Below are 21,404 nucleotides of genomic sequence, written 5' to 3'. Positions count from 1 at the left end.
TCCCACCGTCGCCTCTTTGTATACCGGGATGATTCAATAAAAACGCTCGAGACTTGAACCTCTCGGCCCCCTCCCTCCCTCCCGCGGGCAGGATGCGGCCGACGCAGAGACGAGAGCGGCTGCACAAGAACATATATAAATAAACCAGGGGAGGGCGGCTTTATTGAGTTAAAAACCCGGCGGCGGGGCTTGGGGGGGGGGGGGGGCTGTACACTGCAATAGCACCATCGGAGAGAGCCGGGGCAGGGGGAAACGGGGCACCGGGACCCCCACCCCCCCACCACCCCGGGCAGCACCCCCAGAGCAGGAGCGGGGGGCGGCGGTGGGGTGGGGAGGTGCGGAAGACGTGTGAGCGCGGCTGGGGGGGCTCAGCCCTGGCTGCCGCAGGAGGAGAGGCTGTCGTAGAGGGAATCGCTGAGCGACTCGGAGTGCTCCAGCCCCGGGGGGCCGTGCCCCCCGTCCCGCGAGCGGGCCTCCGTGCTGCCCTCGTCCCCCACATCCGAGGCGCTGGGCGTCCGGCTGCTGCTGGCGCTCAGGGTGGGGGGCAGCGGCGGGGGGGCCTCCGGGGACGCCCCTCGAAGCCCCGCTGGGCTGCAGACGGGCGCCTGGGGGGGGGGGGGGGGGCACAGCGTGGTTATGGGGGGCTTGCTGTGCCCCACACGCACCCCCCCCCCCCCCCCCCCCCAAGTGCCAGTTACACCCCAGGGCTGGCAAAGGGGTCCCCCATCCCTGCGCCCCCCCCCCCCCCCCCCCCCCGTCACTTACCAGTGTGGGATGGTGCAGCCCCTCCAGCCCCCCGGGGGGGCAGGGGAAGGGGTCGGCGGCACCGCAGGCTTTGGCGTTGGGGAAAGTCCAGTTCTTGCTGGGCTGGACACGCCGCGGCTTCCCGGCATCGTCACCGGCGTCTGCTGGAAAAGATTTCGGGGTGGGGGTCAGTGCAGGCCTGCAGGGCCCCCCATGACCCCCACCGCGTGCCGAGACCTGTTGCACCTCGCATGACCACGAGCGCGCAGCCGGCACCATCGGCAGGACCTCACGCACCCCTGGCACGCAGGACACCGACCTTGGGGACCGGCGCGGTGGCCGTGTGGGCCGGGGGGGGCCGGGGGCCGGCATGCCGGGGTGCTCCGGTGTTTGCTGGCCACCAGCAGCTCCTCCGTGTTGGGCACCTCCCGCTCCAGGGTCCGGGCCTTGCGCGGCACTTTGGTGATGGCCGGCGGCCGCGCCGGCACAGCAGCGGGCAGCGGCTCAGGGCGGCCCCGCGGTTTTGGGGTGCTTTTGGCGGGCACCCCGCCGTAGTCAGGGGGCGGGAAGGTCCCGATCCCGCTGTCCAGCGTCCGCGTCAGCGACCCGCAGGCTGCCGGCACAAATGGAGGCATCAGTGCCGGTGGGGGGGTGGGGGGGGGTGGGGGGGGGTCCACCCCAGTGCCCCCCTCCTTGCCATATCCCCCCCCCCCCCGCCACCTCGGCACCCTCTTACCGGCGAAGTGCTGCGACGTCCCTGACTCGGACAAGCTCTCGTCCGACGGCAGCTCATCCCGGAGCCCCACGTCGGGTACCTGCGGCGGGGGGGGAGAGGGTGAGTGGTCATGGGGGGGGGGGGTCCTGTCCTCCCAGCGAGGGCACACGGCTGGCGGTGGGGGGGGGGGGGGGGGGGGGGGGGTCCTCACCTTGTCAGGGGGTTCCCGCAGGTGTCCTACGATGCCATTGCGGGGCAGGCGGCAAAGCCGGGGGTCTTTGGCGTCGGGGGGGACCTGCCGGAGGTCACACAGCTCCCGCTTGTGCTCCAGGCGGCTCTCGTAAGCCACGTCCTTCCCGTCCACCCTGGGGACGACGCCACGTCAGGGTGGGGGGCACCCACCACCCTCATTCCCACTACCACCGCCGCGGCCCCGGGACCACCGCTGACCTGTCAAGCAGCTGCTGCATGAAGGTCTCGGCCGTCACCTCCTGGTACATCACCGGGAGGTGGCTGGGGCCGCAGGGGGACCCCCGCGGGCGCCCCTTCTCCAGCGCCAGCCCCTGCAGAAAGGCGTGCTCCTCCCGCAGCGCCTTGCGCAGATCCTCCGCCTTCTCCATCAGCTTCGAGATGTTGAGGCTTTCGGCTTCCAGCTTGCGGGCGGCCAATTTGACTTCCCGGCGCAACGGAGCCGGCGTCCCGGCCCACTCCCGGCCCCGGCTGCCGTCGCCGCGCCGGTTCAGAGCCGGCAGCTTGCTGCGGCGCAGCCCGAACCAGCTGGCCAAGCCGCCAGCCGCCTTGCCCTTGGCTTCGCCCACCGGCGCCCGCTCCTGCCCCTGCAGCCGCAGCACGTTCTCCTCGATGCCCTTCATCACCTTCTCCTCGATGGCCGAGTGCCCAGCGGCGCCCGGCGGCGGCCCCGTGCCGGGAGGTTCGGGAGCCGGCGGGGTTTTGCGGGGGACCCCCGGCGCCTTGGCACCCGCCGGCTCCTCGCCCCGTGCCGTCCCGGCTTTGCCGGCACCCGCCTTGGTGGGCAGCTTGGTAGGGCTGCCATGGGGGCTGCGGGCGGCTTTGGCGGGGGGAGCCGGGGGGGCGCGCGGTGGGGTCCTGCCGCCGGCGGGACGCCCCTTGCCCCCCGCCTTGCCGGGCTCCCCCATGGAGCCGGAGGAGTAGCAGCGGGCCAGGGGCTCTCCGCCATGGGCCGGCTCGGGGTGCTTGAGGCTGCCTCCCAAACCTGCCCGGGGAGGGGGCCGTGGCTCGGCCCCGTGGCCTCGCTCGGGCCGCCCCGGGCCGGGGGGCTCGCGGCCCTCGGCCCCCCGCAGCTTGCCCAGGGCGGCCAGGCGCTCCTTGAAGGGCAGGTAGCCCGGCTCGGGGGGCTTCTTGCCAGGGCGGCGGGACGGGGCTGAGCCCCCCGTGCCGCGGCGGGCGCTGGGGGGGGGAGGCGGCCGCTCGCTCCCCGCTGCCAGGGGGGCCCGGCGGCCCGGGGGGCTGCTCAGCCGCCTCATAGGTGCGCAGCGGGGGGAAAGCGGGGGGCTCGGGGGAGCCGGGCTCTGGGGGGGCATCGGGGGAGGCACGGCGGCTGAGCGCCGGCGAGGCCTCGGCGTTGCCGCTGCGGCAGGGGATCTTGGAGGCGCGGGCGAGCTGGGGGCTGAGGCGCAGCGCCGGCGGGGGGGGGCGGCAGCTTGAGCACCTTGGGCGGGGAGGGCAGGGGGTTGCCCCCCGCCCCGGGCAAAAGTGGGGCGAAGCCCCCCTCGGGGCTCTCCTCGCCCGGGGCGTAGAGCCCCAGGAAAGCGGGGTGCTCGCTGTGCCGCTGCCGGGGGGGGGCCCCAGGGGCTTCGCCGTTGCTGTGCCGGCAGCACCCCGCCTCGCCCCGCAGCAGCCGCTCGGCCAAGGCGCTGAGCAGGGCCCCCCGCGGCGGCGCAGCCTCCTCCGGCGAGGAGCAGGGGCTGCCCTCGGCCCCCCGCCACCCCCCGGCAGCCCCCGGCCCCCGCAGCGGGCAGGGGGGCCAGCCCGGCGCGGCGCAGGGCTCAGGGGAGCCGGGGGAGGCCGGGGGGGGCCCTAGCAGTGGGTCCGTCTCCTCCAGCTTGCGCAGCACCTCCAGGATCTGGGCTTTCTTCTTGAAGAAAGGGGAGAGGGCGTCCAGGGGCGGGGCGCCGGGGCTGAGCCCGGGGCTGCCCGATGGCATCAATGGGGTCACCTGTGGGGACCGGGCACCGTCACCCCGAGCACCCGGCACTGAGCCCCACGGCACCGTGCTGGGGTTGGGATGGGGGGGCTGGGAGAGGGGGACGCCCTGGGGGCACCACGGGTGGAGGGGGACAGGGAGAGGGATGCGATGGGGTTTGGGATGGGGACACAACGGTGTCAGGGACACCAGGGGGAAAGGGGTTTGGCACCAGGGACGTCACAGGTGGGGGGGGGCTCAGAGGGGACGATGCCAGGGACCCGGAGAAGGGGACACCACAGGCTCGGGGACAGGGACGCTGTGGGCAGTCAGGCTTGGAAAGGGCGATGCCACAGGCTCAGGGATGGGGACACCATGGAGCCGGGGAAGGGGACAGAGCGGAGGACACCATGGGCCCGGAAAGGGGGACACCATGGGCTCGGGGACACCACAGGCTTGGAAAAGGCACTGGCCTGAGCTTGGGGAAGGGGATGCCACAGCCTGGGGAGGGGGACGCCACAGCCTGGGGAGGGGGACACCAGAGCAGGGGGGGTCACAGACACCGGTACCCACCTCCGGCGGGGGACCGCAGCGGCCGGGGGGCAGCAGCGGGGGCGGCTGCTCAGCAGAGCCTGGCTGGGGGCTGGCTGGGGCGTCCGGGGGCACCGGGTGCAGCGGCAGCTGGAGAGGAGGGAGACGCTGGGTTAAGCTTTTGGGGGGGCTCTGCCCCGTGACACCCCTCACCCTCCCCGGCACCGACGCAGCCCCAGCCGCACCTGGGGCAGGGATCCGGCCGAGAGCTGCAGCTTCTGCTGGAAGAGGTCACTCAGCGCCTGGTTCTGGCGTTCCAGGTCGAAGACCCGTTTCTTCAGCTTGATGCACTCCTCGCGCAGGTCCTGGCCGGGGCGGCAGCCGGGGGCATCAGCTGGGACCCCCAAAATCCCCTCCAGCCCCCCTGGGACCCCGGTAAGTCCCCTCCAGCCCCCCCAGGACCCCCCTGCCACCCACCTTCTGGTTGAGCAGCGCCTGCACCACGTGGTTGGCGACCTGGGGAGCAGAGGGCAGGGGCCTGGGTGGGGTGCGAGAGCATGCGCAGCCCCGCACCCTGGCACACGCGTGTGCACACGTGTCCCACGCTCCCCATCCCCGGTACCTCGTCCAGGCAGCGCTCGTAGGTCTCCCGCTGGTTCTCGTTGGCCTGGGCCAGGGCCGAGTTCTCCGCCTGGGGACAGAGCGGGGACGGCTCAGGGGACACAGCAGAGGGGCACGGGCGCCTGAAGCCCCCCCGCCATGGCACCCAGGGGCCCCCCCCGCTGCCTGGTGGGACCGGGGGCCACGCATGGAGGGACGGGGCTGCCCCAGGAGCACGCGAGGGCCACGGAAAGCAGGAAAGTGTTGCCCAACCCCCCCACCGTGGCGTCTGGGCTGCCGGCTCCGTGGCATCGGCCACAGCTGCCTGGTGGCATTGGCTGCCCAATGGCAGTGGCCACGGCTGCATGGTAGCCATGGCTGCACGGCGGCACTGGCCACGGCTGCCCAAAGGCAGTGGCCACGGCTGCCTGAAGGCAACGGCCACCGCTGCCCAATGGCCAGGGCTGCCCAAAGGCCACGGCTGGCTGGTGGCATCGGCTGCACGATGGCAGTGGCCGCGGCTGCACGATGGCCATGGTTGCACGGCAGCACTGGCTACACCTGTCCAAATGCAATGGCCATGGCTGCCTGGTGGCACTGGCCATGGCTGCCCAAAGGCAATGGCCACGGCTGGCTGGTGGCACCGGCTGCACGATGGCAGTGGCCGCAGCTGCACAGTGGCCATGGTTGCACGGCAGCACTGGCTACAGCTGCCCAAATGCAATGGCCATGGCTGCCTGGTGGCACTGGCCACGGCTGCCCAAAGGCAATGGCCACGGCTGCCCAAAGGCAATGGCCACGGCTGCTTGGTGGCCCTCGTTTCTGGTGGCCATGGCTGCCCAGTAGCACCAGCCATGTCTGCCCGGTGGTCCCAGCTCTCAGTGGCCCCGGTTGCTGGCCCCTGCCGTACCTCCAGCTCCCGCAGCCGCTGCAGGAGCTCATGGCTGGTGCCCGTCTCGCCCAGCGCCGCAGGGCTCCCGTCTCCCGGTGCCTCAGCCACGCTCTCCGACATCGCTGGCTGCGGGCAGACGCGCGTCAGGCCGGGCTCTGCGCTGGCCCCTGCCCGGGGACCCCCTGGCCCGCTGCTCTGCCAGGCCCTGGGCACCCCGGACCCCCCCTTACCTCGCTCGGGACGACCCCAGCCCCGTCCCTCCGCGGTGTCACCTGCGGGGGAGAAGGGGGCTGAGGGGGGGCACGGAGCCTCGGGGGAGCCCCGGGGCTGAGCCCCAACCCCACCGGTACCGGCACCCGGAGCCGCAGGGACCCCTCCCGCAGCCCAGCCACCCGTGTCCCTTCCCGGGGCGCGCAGGGACCCCGGGACCGGCCCCGGCCCACGCAGCACCCCCGGGGCTGACACCGGCCTCGGGGCACCGGAACGCGCAGCTCCCGGTGCACAGAACCCCCGGGGTGCAGACGGGCCCCCCCCCGCCCCGGCTCTAGCCCCGGTGCCGGACACCCCGCTTCCCCCGGGGCTCCCCCCCGCCGCCGGTGCCGGTGCCTCCCCGTATGCGCCGGAACAGGGGCCGGCCCCGAGCACCGGCCCCGGCCCCGAGCCCCGAGCACCGGCCCCGAGCACCGAGCACCGGCCCGGGCCCCCCCCCGCCGCGCTCCCGGCCCCGCACTCACCCCCGGGGCTCCCGGCGGCGCCGCCCGGCCCCGTTCAGCGCGGCCCCGGGGCCGGTCCCGGTGGCGGCGGCGGCTCCATCCCGGCCCGGCCCGGCCCGGCCGCGCTATTGTTGGGAGGCGGCGGCGGCCCGGCTCCGCCTTCCCGCCGCGGCCGGGGAGGAGCCGGGGCCGCCGCCGCCGCCGCCCCCGGTGCGCGGCTCCGCCAGCGCCAGCCCCGGGCAGGGAGCACCGGGGAGCCGGCACGGAGGGGTCGGGGCAGCGGGGACCCCCGGGAGGGGCAGCACCGGGACACCGGGCGTCCCGGGAGAGGCAGCACCGGGCGTCCCCGTGTGGCACCGGGCACCCCCGGGGGTACAGCGCACCCCATGGAGCGGGACCCCCCTGGGGCACCCAGCACCCTGTGGAGAGGGACCCCCAGGAGCCCGGGCACCCTTCGGGGAGGCCCCCGGGGGTCCGGGCCACACGGGGCTCCAGGCCGTGGCCCCCACGCTGCACCCCACGAGCTGGGCAGGGGTTGGGGTTCACGCGGGGACCACGCGGCCCCGGCTCACCCGCAACGCCCCGCGCCCCGGCGAGGAGATTCCGGGGAACCGGAGGAGACAACGGGAGGGTTTGGGGGTGACGGAGGTGGCGAGGCCGGGAGGGAGGTCACCGGAAGCAGGCGAGGTCGAGGCGCGTGCAGTGCTCGTGACAGCCCTGTCCCCCCACCCGCGGACCCCCGCATGGCTGCCCCACGGGTGGGAGCGCTGGGACGGCCTCGGAGCAAACTCTGCCGCCTTCTCCCACCCAACACAATGACAGCGGCAAAAGTAACCGGAGCGCCGGTATTTACAGCCCTGCTCGGGGCGCAGAGAGAGGCTGTGGGGGGCTCCCCACGTCCCCACCGAGCCCCGAGCCAGCCGTCCCCAAGCGGGTGGGCTGCGTGACCTTGGCCACGCACCCTGGGACCCTGCCGGCACCGCGCACAGCAGCACCGTGCAACCTCACCGGACCTCGCTGGTGCTGTCCCCGTCCCCCTGCAGCCCGCGGGGCCAGCAGCGGACCCAGGCGGGTCCCCGGGGTGGCCCGTGGTGCCCGTGGGTGTGTGGGCCCCCCTCACGCTGCCCCCGGCGCAGGAAGCGGCCCCTGGGCCGGCGGCTCCGGCTGCGTCACGGGGGGAAGTGAGGCTCTGTCTGGAGGGGAAGAGCAGCCCGCGGCCCCCCCAGGCCCCGCCGGCAGGGGATGGCCAGGGGGGCCCCGACAGATGGACAGACGGACGGTGTGGCCGTCCCCTCCCCCAGCCCAGGGCCCCGCAGGGGCAGTGCGAGGGTCCCTGCGGGGAGGGGGATGCAGCTCCAGCAGAGCCAGGGGCACCCGGAGCCCATGTCCCCCTCCCTGGTGTCCCCCCCCACCCCGGTCACCCCAGGCCGAGGGACAGCAGCCGCTCACACCCGCCGCCCCAGGCACCGCGAGGACGCGGCACGTGCCCAAACCACACGGCTGCGGACATGCCAGCGCGGCAGGGAACCGTCCCCTGCACCCAGGCCATGGTCCCACGGCACGGCCACGACAGGCTGGCCTTGCCCTGCCCCACGCCAGGGTCCGCACCCTGAGCCCGGGGACATGGGGTGACAGCCCCGAGTGTCCCCAGCCTTGCTGGGCTGCAGGAGCTGGGCTGCTCCTGGGGCAGCTGGGATGCACCGGGGACAGTGAGGACAACCGGGATGCACGAGGGACAGCAGGGACAACTGGGATGCACCAGGGACAGTGGGGACAGCCAGGATGCACGGGGGACAGGGGGGATAGCTGGGATGCACTGGGGACAGCAGGGACAACTTGGATGCACGGGGGACAGTGGGGACAGCTGGGATGCACCAGAGACAGTGGGTCAGCCAGGATGCATGGGGGGCAGCGGGGACAGCTGGGATGCACTGGGGACAGTGGGGACAACTGGGATGCACGGGGGACAGTGGTGACAGCTGGGATGCACTGGGGACAGTAGGGACAACCAGGATGCACCAGGGACAGTGGGGACAGCCGGGATGCGCCGGGGACAGTGGGGACAGCCCACGGATGGCAAGGATGCACCAGGGATGGCGAGGACACCCTGGGGACAGCCAGGATAGACCGGGGACAAGTGGGATGTGCTGGAGAAACAGCCTCGGGGTAGCAGGGACACATCGAGGACAGCTAGGACTCACCAGGGACATGCCAGGGACACAGCCGGGATGGACTAGGGACACTGGGGACATACCAGGGACAGAGCCAGGATGCAGTGGGGACACTGGGGACATACCAGGGACAGCCAGGATGCAGTGGGGACAGCAGAGACCCAGGGGGGTGACAGCTGGGATGTACCAGGGACAGTGGGGACCAGCAGGTGGGATGAAGGACAGTGGGGGACACACCAGGGACAGCCAGGATGGACCAGGGACACTGGGGACATGCCAGGGACAGCCAGGATGGACTGGGGACCCCAGGGACACATCAGGGACAGCCAGGACAGACTGGGGACACATCAGGGACAGCCAGGATGGACCGGGGACACCAGGGACATGCCAGGGACAGCCAGGATGGACCAGGGACACATCAGGGACAGCCAGGACGGACTGGGGACACTGGGGACACATCAGGGCCAGCCAGGATGGACCAGGGACAGCAGGGACATGCCAGGGCCAGCCAGGACACAGCAGGGAGAGCCGGGGAGAGAGCCTGGATGTAGCAGGGGATGGTGGGGACACAGCAGGGACACCCCGGGGACAGGCGGGATGCGCGGGGGGCACGTGGGATGTTTTGGGGACAACAGCCCGGGGACAGTGGGGACACACAGCAGGGACAGCCAGGATGCACCGGGGACATACTGGGGGGGGGGGGGGGGACCGGCCGGGCCGCCCGGTGCCGCTTCCCCCGGGGCACCCCCCCGCCCACCGCGCTACGTTCCGGTGCCCGGCGGCAGCGGGGACCCCCCCCGCCCGCCCTCCGCACCGCGAGGCTACCGGTGTCCCCGAGCTGCGGCCCGACTTCCCCGGGGACCACCACCCCCCCCCCCCGCCCCCGCCGCTTCCCGCCCGCCCCCCCGCCGCGGCGCGGCCGGACTCACCGGGGGCTACGGCGGGGCGGCGGCGGGGAGCGGCATGGCCGGGGCCGGGACCGGGACCGGGACCGGGGCTGGCCCGGCGGCGGCGGCGGTGATGTCATGGCTCCACCGGGCCGGCTCCGCCCTGCGCCCCCGCCGCCGCCAATCCGCGCCCGGGGGCGGCGGGGGGATCCCGGGGCGGCGGGGACCGGTGCCGGGGACCGCGAGGGTCCCGGTGCCGCCGCCGCTGCGTTCCCTCCCCCGGCGCTGGGCTCGTTCCCCCGGCCCGGTGTCCCCCCCCCCGCCCGCCACCCCGAGAGGGAGCCGGTGCCCCCGGCTGGACCGAAATAGGGGAGCGACAGCCGGAACCGGGGGGGGGTCTCACCGGCAGCAGGACCGGGGGTCGGGGAGCAGGGGGGTCACCCCCTCCCCGGGAGGGCAGCCCCGAGCCCCCGGGACAGCACCAGCTGCTCCCTCCTTCGGCTCCTCCACCACCGCCCTCGCCGCAGGACACAGGGACGCTGGGTGCCCATCGCCATCACTTTATTTTGGGGGGTTACCCCCGGGAGGGGAGCCCCTCCCCAGATGGAAACTCCACGTCACCCCCCCCACCTCGGAGCCCACCGCAAAGGACCCCACAACCCCGGGGGGCATGGGGAACCACCCCGGCCTTTCCCCAAAGTCCCCATTCGGCTTTTCCCAAAGTCCCCGTTTGGCTTTTCCCCAGGCCAGCCCGGCTCCATGGGGGTTTCCCACAGCGAGGGCAGGCAGAGCCGGGGGGAATAAGGGTCTGGGGTCCCCGCTCTGGGGTTTCAGGCCCCGCCACTCTGGGAATGATGCCAGCAGAGGAGCTGGAGCTGCAGCTCGGCCCGGTGCCGGGCACGGACACCGGCGCCTGCAGGTTTTCCACACGCATGCCACCGCCGGGCTCTGCCGCAGCTCGTCGCGAGCAAGGATTCGGAAGGGAGGGAAGAGATGCCGCATGCTGCCGGTCTCAGCTCACAGATGCCGGCTCCAGGTTCCCGTTGGCGGCCGCTCCACGGGCCTGGGTGGAAGAAGTGGCTTCCTCCAGCCTCCGGTCATCCCTGGGCCCCGGGCGGCACGCTGCCAGCGGCAGGTGACTCTGTCGGGGACAGAAAAGGCACGCTGGGCTGGCTGCAGCAGGACCTGCCTGGGCAGAGGCAAGGGCGAGCCCGTTTTTTTGTTGCTCCCACACGAATTGGCCGTTCCACAGGGACGGGAGCGCCAACAGACCGGGAGACGTTTCCTCTGGGCTCCTGCTTGAAACCGACGGCTACAGCAAACCGGGGGTTTTCAGTCAGGGCCTGGGGTGCTCCAGGGCTGAGGTCCCCCCACCCCAATGCTTGGCTCGCACCGCGGGGACTCCTCCACTGCAGGAACAGCGTCGGAGGGGCGGCAGGGGATGCAGGACGGGGCGTCTGAGGACATCTCCAAAGACAACATCCTGCGGGGATGTCCCGAGTGAGCAGCAGGCTCCGGGTGGGACACGAGAGGAGCAAGTTGGAAGTGAAAAATGAGACTCAAAAGGAGAAAGCAGAAGCCCTTTGCCCAGAAGATGACAGCTCTCCTTAAAATCCTCAGATGGGAGAAAACGGGCTTCCCGCAGCGGGTAGTCCCCAGCCTGTGAGACAGTCCCACTGCGTCCCAGACAGCTCCCGCGACACCGTCCCACGCACAGGAAGAGGGTGGCACCGAGCCACCCACGGAGAAGAGGCGACTGCCCGTCCTCCGCCGCTCCCCCGGGGCCCGGCTCTGGCTCCCACCCCCTCAACGCTCCTAATATCATCCAGACCGTGGGCGTAGCACGGGTCCGAACTGCGCTGCATGGAAGAGCAGCCCACCCTGGGGGCCTGGCTGCATGGGCGGGAGGGCAAACGGGGACTTGTCCCCCTCCCGGGAAGACACAGCCTCTGGCTCACGGCAGAGCCCCGGGGGCTGCAGTTTGCCCAGAGCAGGAGCCGTGATACCGCTGGAATCTCCCGGTGCGCTCTCCCGGCTGTACCTGCGCGGGCAGCTCAGCCGGAGGCTCGGCAGCCGGGGAGAAGACGTGAGCAGAGGAGCTTCCTCTGTCTGTCGGCACCGTCGGTGGAGGGAGGCCTGGGTGGGAAGGCTCCTCCAGGGCCAGAATGTCTATGGGGGCCTCAGCAACGTCTCTGAGGGACTGATCGAGGGCCACGGAAGGATCAAAGAGCAGAGGGGACGGGGGACACTGCATGCCATCGCCCACCACGTCCAAGTCCTAGGAGAGAAAACAGAGGGAGCGGCTCATCAGCAGGAGGGGTCCTGTGGGAGACAGAAGCACAAATCCTCGCAGCAAACCCTTCTCCGTCACCCCCTCGAGCAGTGGGGCAGGAGCGGGCAGCAGACTGCTCCGCCGCTTTGTAGGCACAGGAGGAGGAAGGCAGAGCAGCGGGCACCGTGCCACCGGGTCCCCCAGCCTCGGCAGCTGGGAACGCAACCACAGGGGCCTCCTCCTCCTCCAGGAACGGCGCGATCCAGGCTGGCAGTGCCGCACTCCCACTGAAAACAAGGTGTGGGGCGCGAGGTCCAGAGCCCAGCGTGACGTGCTGCCCCACAAGCATCCCTGCGGGAGCCAGGAGGGCTGTGAAGGGGTCCGATCCTGCCCTCCTCCGGACACCCGGAGCAGTCACCCCTCTCCCTGGATTTCACACAACCCTCTTTGCTTGCCCTGACACAATCTATTGGAGTGGACGGTCTCCAGCTTGCTCCTCCGTCCGTCCTGCTCGCTGCCGTCTGCTGCACGCGTGGATAACCCCGCTGACGCCAGAGGCTGGGATTCCTGTGAGGCTGTTGTTAGAGGACGGGGTTTGTTTTGGTTTTGGAGGGTGTTTGACATCAAGGCGAGATGCCTGCGACTCACGAGTGGCACTCTACCAGCTTAGCGTGACATGAGATAAAACACAGATGCCCTACGCAGCCGTATGCTGCTGCAGCTCCGAATCCCTCTGAGGACGGAGGGCTCTCGCAGGGTGTCTGCGGTTACATCCACACACGGCTCGGGGTACAGGGCAGGAGCAGGGCGCCCGGGTTCCTGCCTGAGGAACCCAAAAACCCCGCATGGAGCAGGGGACCCTCTCAAAGGACAGGCTGGGGGAGAGAAACAGTTGCATTTTTCATTTCTGACCTGAAAAAACCCACCTCCCACAAAGGCTGTTTTCACAGAAAGCGGCGTGCCGGCTCTGCCGCGCAGGAAGGAGGGCTGGGGTCTGGTCCAATGCCCAGCAAAGGCAGGGGGAGCGTTCCCCCGAGCCCGGGGGTGCTGGGCCCAGCCTGACCCCACAGCAGCAGCACTCGCTCTCCCATGTTAACGCTGTGGCTGCTGCCATCCCTGGGACTCCACAGCTGCTGGCAAACCCTCCTCCATCAGCCAACTCTAAAGCGGTTATGAGATTTGTCCCCTGATAGATGTGCTCAAGAATCTCGGGGACTTCCGAATACTACAGCAAGTGACGCCTCATTTAGAGGAGCAGCTCCAAATGACCACAGTGTTTTTTTTGTTTAAACAAATTTCAGAGGATTTCAAGCACGCAGGCTTAACATGCATGCAGGACATCAGAATAATCTGGGGATTAAAATCCTCATGTATTCCTCATGGGAGAGGAGAAAAAAAAAAAAAAAATCCTCTTTTGAAAAAGCCCCTAAATACGGCTTTAAATGAGAGCACAGCCCTTCTAAAGGAGCAGTCACCAACCCTACAGAAACAAACATCTCCCAAACCTTTCGCATTCCTGCACGTTCACCAGGAGACTCTCCTTCGCCAAGCCAGCAAGAATAACAATAATTCTACATTATCTATGCTGGGGAGGTAGTGCTTTTACATGATGTCCACGCGTGCTCCACGTAGAGAGCACCGTGTCTGCTGCACTGCAGCCTGCTCCACGAGTATTTCAGCGTGACTTCACGGCACATAATGGAAACAGCAATATTCAGGGGAAGCTTTTCAGCAGGTCACGTTGCTTGCACACCATGGCCTAGAGCACACTGCACAACTTACATCGCTGAACTCCAAGGGCAAGCTCTCCGTGGGCTGGAGCTCAGCAGCACTCAAGTACAGGTCCGTGGGGGCAGCTTCCAGCTCCTCAGGGACAGCCAGAGCCTGCTCGGGTACGTACATCTGCGGAGGCAACTGGAGATGGAGCGGGCAGCACGGATCCTCGGAGAGGCTCACAGGAACCGGCTTGTTGCAGGGCACTTCCTCGGAGCCTTGACACGGTTTAAACAGAGTCTGGTTAGTGTCCTGACAGATATCTGGGGAGATGTGGTCAAGGGAAACCTGCGCAGCAGACAAGCTACAGACAGACATGCATCCAGAGGCGTAAATGCTCCCCGCTCAGCCACCACCCTGCAGCAAACGGTGTTAAAAACCCCCTACGTTTCTCCACGGTCAGGAGTCCAGACTCCAGAGTTGCACCCCGACTGCCTGGCAATGTGGGTGATGTTACTTGCATGATGGAAAATGGGGACAACAGCGACAGCCTTCCAGCGGGGGCTGGAAAATGTAGCTGGATCCCTGTAAAGCACTCACAGATCCTCAGATGGAAGATATTACAAATGCAGGGGCTTACTTTTATTTGCAGACATCTATTTAAAAGGCATCTGCACAAGCCTTAATATCGAACACGCAGCAGAGATACGAGCACACACAATGCTTTTTCCACAGCCAGGAGTTTAGTTCCGGTTTTTCTATCTTCCCAGTGCATTTTCCTTCCCAATGGAAAACCTATTCCTGCCAGAGGTGTAAATGGGATTTCCTGCCTTTAATCACAAACAGAAACTCTGCTCCAACTGCATCGCGCTTGCAGAGCAATCCACCAGCAGAGCAGCTACAGACCAAACCCCATCCTCTTCCAAGAGCCCTGCGAAACAACAGACGGACCCACCGCTGAGGCTGCACGAAGGTCTGCATAAACAATGTTTTTACTGACAGTTGTGAAATTTCTACTTAATGCTGCAAAGAACAGCTGAGATTGTCACCTGCGTGGAGACTGTGCCTCACTGCTCACTTGGTGACACAACCCGGAGCTGGGGCCAAGGCAGATTTTGGGTGCGGATCAAGTCTTTCTTGATCCTCAATACCTCAATATCAAACCCACCCAAATAACTACGCAGCTGTTCTCAACGTTTGTGGGGTTCATGCCACACTTTCCTCTTCCCACAGTGCAGTGTAGGAGAGGAAAAAAACCCCCCAAACTTCCAAGCCCACATAAACCGGCAAAAGGTGCCAAGTTTAACCCAGTTTCTTAAGCCGTCTAGGTTTCAGATTTATCCTTTCCTCCTCTCCTCCCTGCGCTGAGGCAGCTGTGAACACGCTGATACGACTTCCCGGCAGGCTGCGGGGAGCCCGTAATCTGTGCTAGCAGCAACGGTACCTAGGCCAGCCCAGAGGAGCCAGATCTCGCAGACACTCGAGGGCAGATGTGGTGAGGAAAGCGTCCCTGCATGAACAGCAGGGTGGGGAAGCCAGATTTTAATCTCTCTGAATGACTCCCAGACCAAGCGCTGACTTTATTGGTAGCCAAAAAGCACGGATTGCCAAGATGACAAAATCACATGCTCCACCTGGAGCTCAACAGCCCAGCTGGGTTTGGTCCCTTTAATGCATTGTCACAAACAATCCAGCTCCTGAAAAGCAAACAAAGCCCAAGAGCCTCCCGACAATGCACAAAGCAGAGCAGACTGCAGATGTTATCAGCTCAGCGGGGCTAGCCAAAGTAAAATCTTGTTTGTGTCAGTGAAAGTCAGCTGACAGCTCAGACATAAGGAAATCAAACCTCGCTTTTTCCACTCCCTTCTCGGTCTGCCCTGCTCAAAGTGAGCCAGCTGCAACCCACAACTTGCTCAAACCGTTTTATAGGTATTTATCCTGTCTTTATTTTGAAGTATATGGTCACTAGAGAGAAACAAAGGCAGCTTCCTGCTCCTCAGGCTGCTCCCTGTGCATAGCTGGAGTCAAGTCTGCCAACTTCAGTAACAAAACAAAATGAAGAGCTCAAACAAAATGAAGAGCTCATCCTCCCCCTGGCTGCCAGCTCTGCTCTGGGACCCAGGGCGGGAGCTTCTCCTGACTCACACCAGCAACAGCTGCTAATGCATCTCCGACACGATCCAAACCTGCTCCTGGACGCATCCACCTAATCCCGCTTAGACAAGAGCTGCGCAGATGCAGCTGGAGCAACACTTGGCTCGTGGATCCCATGTTGGGGCAGTGATCCCTGAGCTGGGGGGATCCCAGTGGCAATGTCAGTGCTGACCCTCAAAAAGCCGAGGCTGTTTCAGGAGGTTGAACAGCTCGACGCTCTTCACACACAACGTGCGCGAACTTTTCAAGGAGTAAAAGGAGACTGAGCTGATCCATGGCAGCCCCAGATAGGCTAGGAGCTGCTCCCTCATGCAGGTCCTCCCAAAAATCACTGAGCACATGCTTCAGCAGTCAGACACCATTTCCTACAAACATCCCTCACAGCAGGGCTCATCCCGAGAGCTCACAGACCCCGCTCAGGATGGCTGGTGGCACCCAACACCTGCAGCCAAGCCAAGAGCATGCTTGCTTCTACCCCTCTTTCACACAGCCAGAAACTATCTCGTGCCTCCCTTGGGCTTTGTGAGGTTCCCTTGTCGCTTCCAAGTGAACTCACAACCCTGTTTGCATGCTCTGGATCGGCCAGCAGACCACAGGAAGGCTGCAGTGGGACCTGCCCGGGCAGAGGCAAGGGCGAGCCCAGCTTTTTGTTGCTCCCACACGAATTGGCCGTTCCACGGGGACGGGAGCGCCAACAGACCGGGAGACGTTTTCTCTGGGCTCCTGCTTGAAACCAACGGCTACAGCAAACCGGTGGCCTTGATTTAGGGCCAAAGAGAAAAAAGGAGGATCAGACACACTTCAAACTGCCAGCAACCAAGCAGCACAGCCCAAGGCAGCACAGGCAGATCAAAGGATACGCGCAAGGCAGTGCCTGGTCATCGGGAGGGACTGGTTGGAGCATCGGACGTCATCGACAAAGGCCAAGCACCTCTGGCTGGAGCGGGTGGTGTGCGCCTGCAAGTCCAAGAGAAGAGCTCAGAGCTGCGCTGGAGAGTCGTCCGGCCCTGTTCCAGAGAAACCCCCTCGGCTATACAACACTTGCATCCTGCTTTCAAAACACGCCAAGACCAAACTCTCAGTTCCACTCCAGCAGAGCCTCGCTCCTCATTATGTCCTTCCCATTCAAGCTTTTATTAAACAGAGCCGAGATAATATGGCACTACTCGATTTCAACAGGAAGAACTTCACCTCAGAATTATGTTTCAAAGAACGAGGTTTCTCAGACTTATCTTTCAACTTTCTGAAGTCAGTTAAGGGAATGCTTTGAATTTTAAAATGGTTACAAAGAAATGGCTGCACACAGCTTCTAATTTAGTTTCACGTGTGATGCAAAGGGGCCTGCCTTTGGGTCCCCACAGGTCTAGGAGGAGTCTGGGTTTCACCACTATAAGAAGGAATATCTTCCATACATTTTTCAGTGATGAAAATCAGGCTACCTTGTACTGAGCCATCCCTTTCAAAAGGGTAAATTCTCCAACCCCTCACTTTAACTTTTGCAGTTTTGGTGCCCATTTAAAATGGCTCTAGGAACCCCCGATGTTTCAGCCAATATGGGGATACTGAGGGTGCTGGACAGGACCAGACCTTTATGTCCTTGCAGGAAGGGTGTTACAGGGGGCAATGTGGCAGGGCCAAAGCAGACCTGGCCCAGGATCGCTCCCAGGAAGGGACGAGAGGAGAGACACAGCTTGCAAGAGAGGCCGTAACTCCAGCCGTACCCGGTCCCCGAGCTGCTGGACGAACCTGCTGGGCCGCGCCGTCGGTCGCCAGCATCCTGCGCTCCTTCAGCTGCCGGTGGAGCAGGGCTTCCACGCCGTAGCGCTGCCGGTAGCGGCGCAGGCACTTCAAGCGCTTCAGGTTCTCACGTTCCTTGGCCATCAGCCCCTCCGGGCCCGTCAGAAGGCTGCTGCCTGCGGGGAGCGAGGGAGAGGTCAGAAAATACCACCCCACCTGCCACATCCTTTCATTTTTTTGCCTATCAAGAGCCAAAATCAGCTGTCAAGAGCTCCAACAGCTGACTAACGACACAGATGTCAATGCACGGAGCGAACGAGCAGCGAGAGATGCACGTATAAACAGGAAGCACATCTTTCGGTTACGTAAGAGGATGACAAAGCAGACTCCATCCCAAAACTTATCCCAATTGCTCTGTGTGCACGAGGAGGCGACTGAATATTTTTAAGCATCTTTTAAAATAATTTGGCCACTCAAAAGTCTATTGTGATTTCTGCAGGCAGAATAGCAGTTTGTCAAATTTCAGCTCGCTCCTGTGCAAGTTCTGGAAGCTTCCAGTAAGCACTCCCAGCTGTAATTACAGGGCAACGCTCGGGATCTGCTTTTCTATTACTGGTTTGCTAAAACGAGTTCTACAAAATTGTTATGTACCAAACTTCCAGTTATTTTTATTTGAGACCGAGCCATATTATACCATTTTCCAGGATGAGCTATTATAAGACTGTGCTAGAGAAAGCGTTCTTTGCACTGCAATACTTGCAACCAGTTATACAACCTGGTTCTGCCTCTGCTGAACTACGAACTCCTGCCTCCAAGAGCATGTTCTGTACAGGGAGAAATCCAACCGAGGCAGAAGTGCTTTTGCAAGGGAAAGTTGCATCTGTGCTAAGGAGGAATAAGTCGTTACACCAGTACTGCTGTAATAACCGAAACAAACTTCTGCCCGTACAGACAGGACCTTACAGATGAATAAATCTTTTATTTATAAAACCAATAACAGGAAACCCCATACAAAAAAAAGAGCTTTTGCCTCAGAATTAACTTTGTAGTCTCATTTCCTGACAACGCTGCAAACTTTGAAGAGCAAAGAAATCCGGCAACCTTTCTAACCCAAACGATACCAATCTCCAGGCACGAGGCCAGCCACAGAAATATCTTCTCTAACTGAGTTTCAGTTCTACGGTAATTCTCACCCTTACCGAGACAGCACTGCTCTGAAATCTGTTTCTATAAAGGGCAACCCCCCCCATTTTTTTAATATAGAGTTCTGTATGTGTTTTAGAGAAGCTCTGTGCCCTCAGCCAGATGAATATGGATCAGTGACTACCTGTACCAGTACTTGCCTATGGCTTCATGTTCTCCCTTGCGGCTGTGCAGGTATCGGCGCTTCTTCTCCTTCAGAAGGTGCTGGAGTCGTTTGAACTGGTCAATGTAGAGAGACTGCAGGCGGATCAGCTTCTCCCGCATGATCAAAGCCACCTCCTCAGCTGTGTATACACCAGCATGCCTGAAAAACACCCACACAAACAGGGTGAAGTTTCTAAGGGTCCCCTGGGGCTGTTCTCCTGACCGGACGACATGGGCGTTATCAGAAACATGGGCTGGGCAGGGCTGGATTACGGGAAAGTTGCATCTGTGCTAAGGAGGAATATGTCACCCACAGATCAATGGGCGACGAGCAGAAATACTGATTTTTACAGATTTATACCACCATCTCCTCCGGTACCCCACCGAGCTTGGAACGCTCTGCACACTACAACTGTGTAAGCAGCCTGCAGCCACCAGCATCCAACTTACTTCAAGGGATCCTCCTGGTCGCTATCAATGCTGTCAGCCTCGCTGTCCGGGTCCCCTCGCCATGTCTGGTCCACTGTGATAGGGTCCTGCTCGCCATCGCTCCAGCTGTCCTCATCTGAAAAGACAAGTCGCCCTGAGCGATAGGACACTGCCCTACGTCCCAGAGCTCGCTGCTCCAGCACAGGGCAGCCAGGAACCCCGGGAGCTCGGCTCCGTGGCCGCGTGGAGGTGAACCAGCTCTGCCTCTTGCCAGGAGAGACTTCTCCTCCCCAGCACGGTGTGAGCAAGCGACATGGAACAACAGGAAACCCACCAACTTGGCACAGACAAAGCACAGAGCTCCTGTGGAGCAACGCTCCTGCCTACCTAGGAACCACGAACTACTGGCTGGCCCCACCGAGCGACCCTGTGAGATGGGATGCTCAGCACCGAGGCAGCGTTTGACAGACACTGCTAGAGACTAACCCAGCAAAGAGGGAAGCTAGCTAACATTTCTACTTTGCAACTGCAAGGGAAGAAAACCTGCAGGATTTTGGTCTGGCGGTGTGACTTGTCTGCAGTCAGTGGCAGGCGAGACACGTCAGAGTTTGCAGAACACACTCTTTTACCCACAGACCCCTGGGATCTTTTTTTCACTGGATTTAAGTAGTGATATTCTTGGCATTTCCACAGAGAACTCCAGGTCTTCTCTCACTGGTTTTCGCTTTCAATTCTTACCTAGGATCCGACTGGCTTCGCTGCGGCTGCTCTCTGCAGTCTGGGAGCCCAGCTCTGTTTTGGCATAAGAGCTAAGCTGGCAAAGGAGAGTCTCGCTTACAGGCCCAGGATTGGACTTCTTCATCTGAGCTTGGAGTGCCAGAGTGTTCCTACGGGCATGTTCTGCACAGAACGACACGCTGCAGGAATAAATCATGAGCTCATTACAACTCCAAGCCCTCAGCCAGCAAAAAGAACAAGCAATACAGTGAGAAGTGCTCCCTGGCACCTGGAAAGCACATCCCCTCCACGGCTCTCTCACAGAGAGAGCTGCTGGCTGCAGGTACAGCTCGGAAATGCCAGAGAGCCCTGGGTGGCTCGCAAACCACACACCACCGCTGAAATGCCACCTCTGGCACTAGAACCGGCAGCCACATGGCACAGCAGCAAGGAGAGAAAAGAGCTTTTTACTTAAAGCCACCGAGGTGAGCTCTTCTGCTTCCAAACATTCACACTGGACTCTCAGTTTCCACACAGAGCACACTGGCCCACATTGGATAGATCCTTTTTATCACAGAGGGACTAAGGGCAGAATGAAGACTACCAGCGTCCACATCCCCGTAACCTCTGAGAACGAAACGTGGGTCGATGCTCCTGTAAGGGAAACTGTTCTCTGCTGACGTGCTTACTGAATGTCAGTAACTGTTCTAGATCCTTCCATCCACAGCAGTCAGAACATTTTATACGCATCAGAGAACAAGAAGCACAACCAGGTCATCAACTCCATGTAACACATGACCAGAGGATCTGTGCTGAGGACTATCTGTAAGCACACACAGCGCCAAGTTAAATTTGCTGGGCTGAGTGGAGGTACAGCACCGCGTGGGTGTGCGTACAGCTCTTACAAAGGACCTGGATCACTGCAGCCACCTTCTGATGGGAGAGGGCAGCGCCCGACAGTCCTGCGGGACCAAGATGACTCCATGCAGTGTCCAGCACTCACAGAGTCTTCTTCTAGCTTAAAAACACTTCAGGAAGAGGGAGCCGCTTGTCTGAGGTAACATAAGTGCAGCAGCTGAATCAGGAGAAGGACCTTCTGCCCGTTTTAATTCTATATGGTATGGAACCGGAGAACCACGAGACAGAGGTACTCACCCATCCTTCTTCTCCGGTTTGGGTGCAGCGTTGGGACACCGCTTTCCATTCTTTGTCGAAACATAGCTGCACTGCTTGAAAGGGGCACTCCTGTCTTCAAGGATGTGCTTAATACAAAACTCCTGCCCCTCCAGCCGCGGCTGGGAGCACTGGCGGTGGGTGAAGGCACATGACAGAGGCTCCTGCGGCCGCGGCACAGGAGTAAGGCGTCCTCGGCTTGACGGCAAAACATGGATGCGAATTCTGTTCATGCCAACACCTGCTCAAAAGATGCAGGCCAGTTAAAAGAAATGAAATAAACTACTGATAAAAAGAAAGAGGACCAGCATCTGCTAATGCATCCCAATAAAACTTTCTGACCCCCTTGAACAGGCGGGAGATGAAGTTGCTCCTATGCAGATAGTTTCTCTAGTGTCCGAGGAAATTTTTAGCTTTGCAGTAACCCCATTTCTGCACAGAATGA

General features: G+C 63.5%; 2 protein-coding genes and 2 non-coding genes across 5 annotated transcripts; all 4 read right to left on the bottom strand.

The window, feature by feature from the left end:
- Positions 1 to 368: 368 nt before the first annotated feature.
- On the bottom strand, positions 369 to 5,766 carry NCKAP5L (NCK associated protein 5 like). Its single transcript, XM_075725088.1, is given in 13 exon segments — positions 369 to 605; positions 766 to 905; positions 1,064 to 1,357; positions 1,481 to 1,559; positions 1,671 to 1,824; positions 1,910 to 2,895; positions 2,897 to 3,121; positions 3,123 to 3,656; positions 4,197 to 4,304; positions 4,400 to 4,519; positions 4,632 to 4,670; positions 4,777 to 4,845; positions 5,665 to 5,766. Coding segments are annotated over 13 exon segments (3,087 nt in total).
- Positions 5,767 to 10,429: 4,663 nt separating this feature from the next.
- KANSL2 (KAT8 regulatory NSL complex subunit 2) lies at positions 10,430 to 21,203 on the bottom strand. 2 transcript variants are annotated; one of them, XM_075725015.1, is made up of 9 exons: positions 20,942 to 21,203; positions 19,808 to 19,986; positions 19,091 to 19,205; positions 18,633 to 18,800; positions 17,303 to 17,465; positions 16,417 to 16,513; positions 13,472 to 13,725; positions 11,459 to 11,695; positions 10,430 to 10,558 (listed from the first exon to the last, which is right to left on the bottom strand). In XM_075725015.1, exons 1-9 carry the CDS (start codon positions 21,190 to 21,192, stop codon positions 10,430 to 10,432), a joined length of 1,593 nt encoding a protein of 530 aa, XP_075581130.1. In that variant the 5' UTR covers positions 21,193 to 21,203. The 2 variants fall into 2 exon arrangements, with proteins under 2 accessions (XP_075581130.1, XP_075581129.1); XM_075725014.1 differs by having other exon boundaries at positions 10,430 to 10,556; positions 11,454 to 11,695; positions 20,942 to 21,192.
- LOC142596119 (small nucleolar RNA SNORA2/SNORA34 family) lies at positions 10,635 to 10,763 on the bottom strand. The gene has a single exon (XR_012831821.1). It is a non-coding gene; the product is annotated as a small nucleolar RNA SNORA2/SNORA34 family (small nucleolar RNA).
- On the bottom strand, positions 16,202 to 16,330 carry LOC142596118 (small nucleolar RNA SNORA2/SNORA34 family). Its single transcript, XR_012831820.1, has one exon. It is a non-coding gene; the product is annotated as a small nucleolar RNA SNORA2/SNORA34 family (small nucleolar RNA).
- Positions 21,204 to 21,404: the final 201 nt, after the last annotated feature.

This window comes from Pelecanus crispus, chromosome 26 (genome assembly GCF_030463565.1).
Source record: "Pelecanus crispus isolate bPelCri1 chromosome 26, bPelCri1.pri, whole genome shotgun sequence".
NCBI lineage: Eukaryota > Metazoa > Chordata > Aves > Pelecaniformes > Pelecanidae > Pelecanus > Pelecanus crispus.
Note: the sequence above shows the minus strand (reverse complement) of the source record. Positions and strands in the feature narration are given on the sequence as shown.

Bases quoted from the DNA above. Each gene is read 5' to 3' on its own strand.
- KANSL2 (XM_075725014.1), bottom strand. From the start codon at position 21,192: ATGAACAGAATTCGCATCCATGTTTTGCCGTCAAGCCGAGGACGCCTT. The intron at 19,987-20,941 runs GTGAGTACCTCT...TTATTCCTGCAG, and splicing joins AAACCGGAGAAGAAGGATGG to CGTGTCGTTCTGTGCAGAAC. The intron at 19,206-19,807 runs GTAAGAATTGAA...TTGTCTTTTCAG, and splicing joins CGAAGCCAGTCGGATCCTAG to ATGAGGACAGCTGGAGCGAT.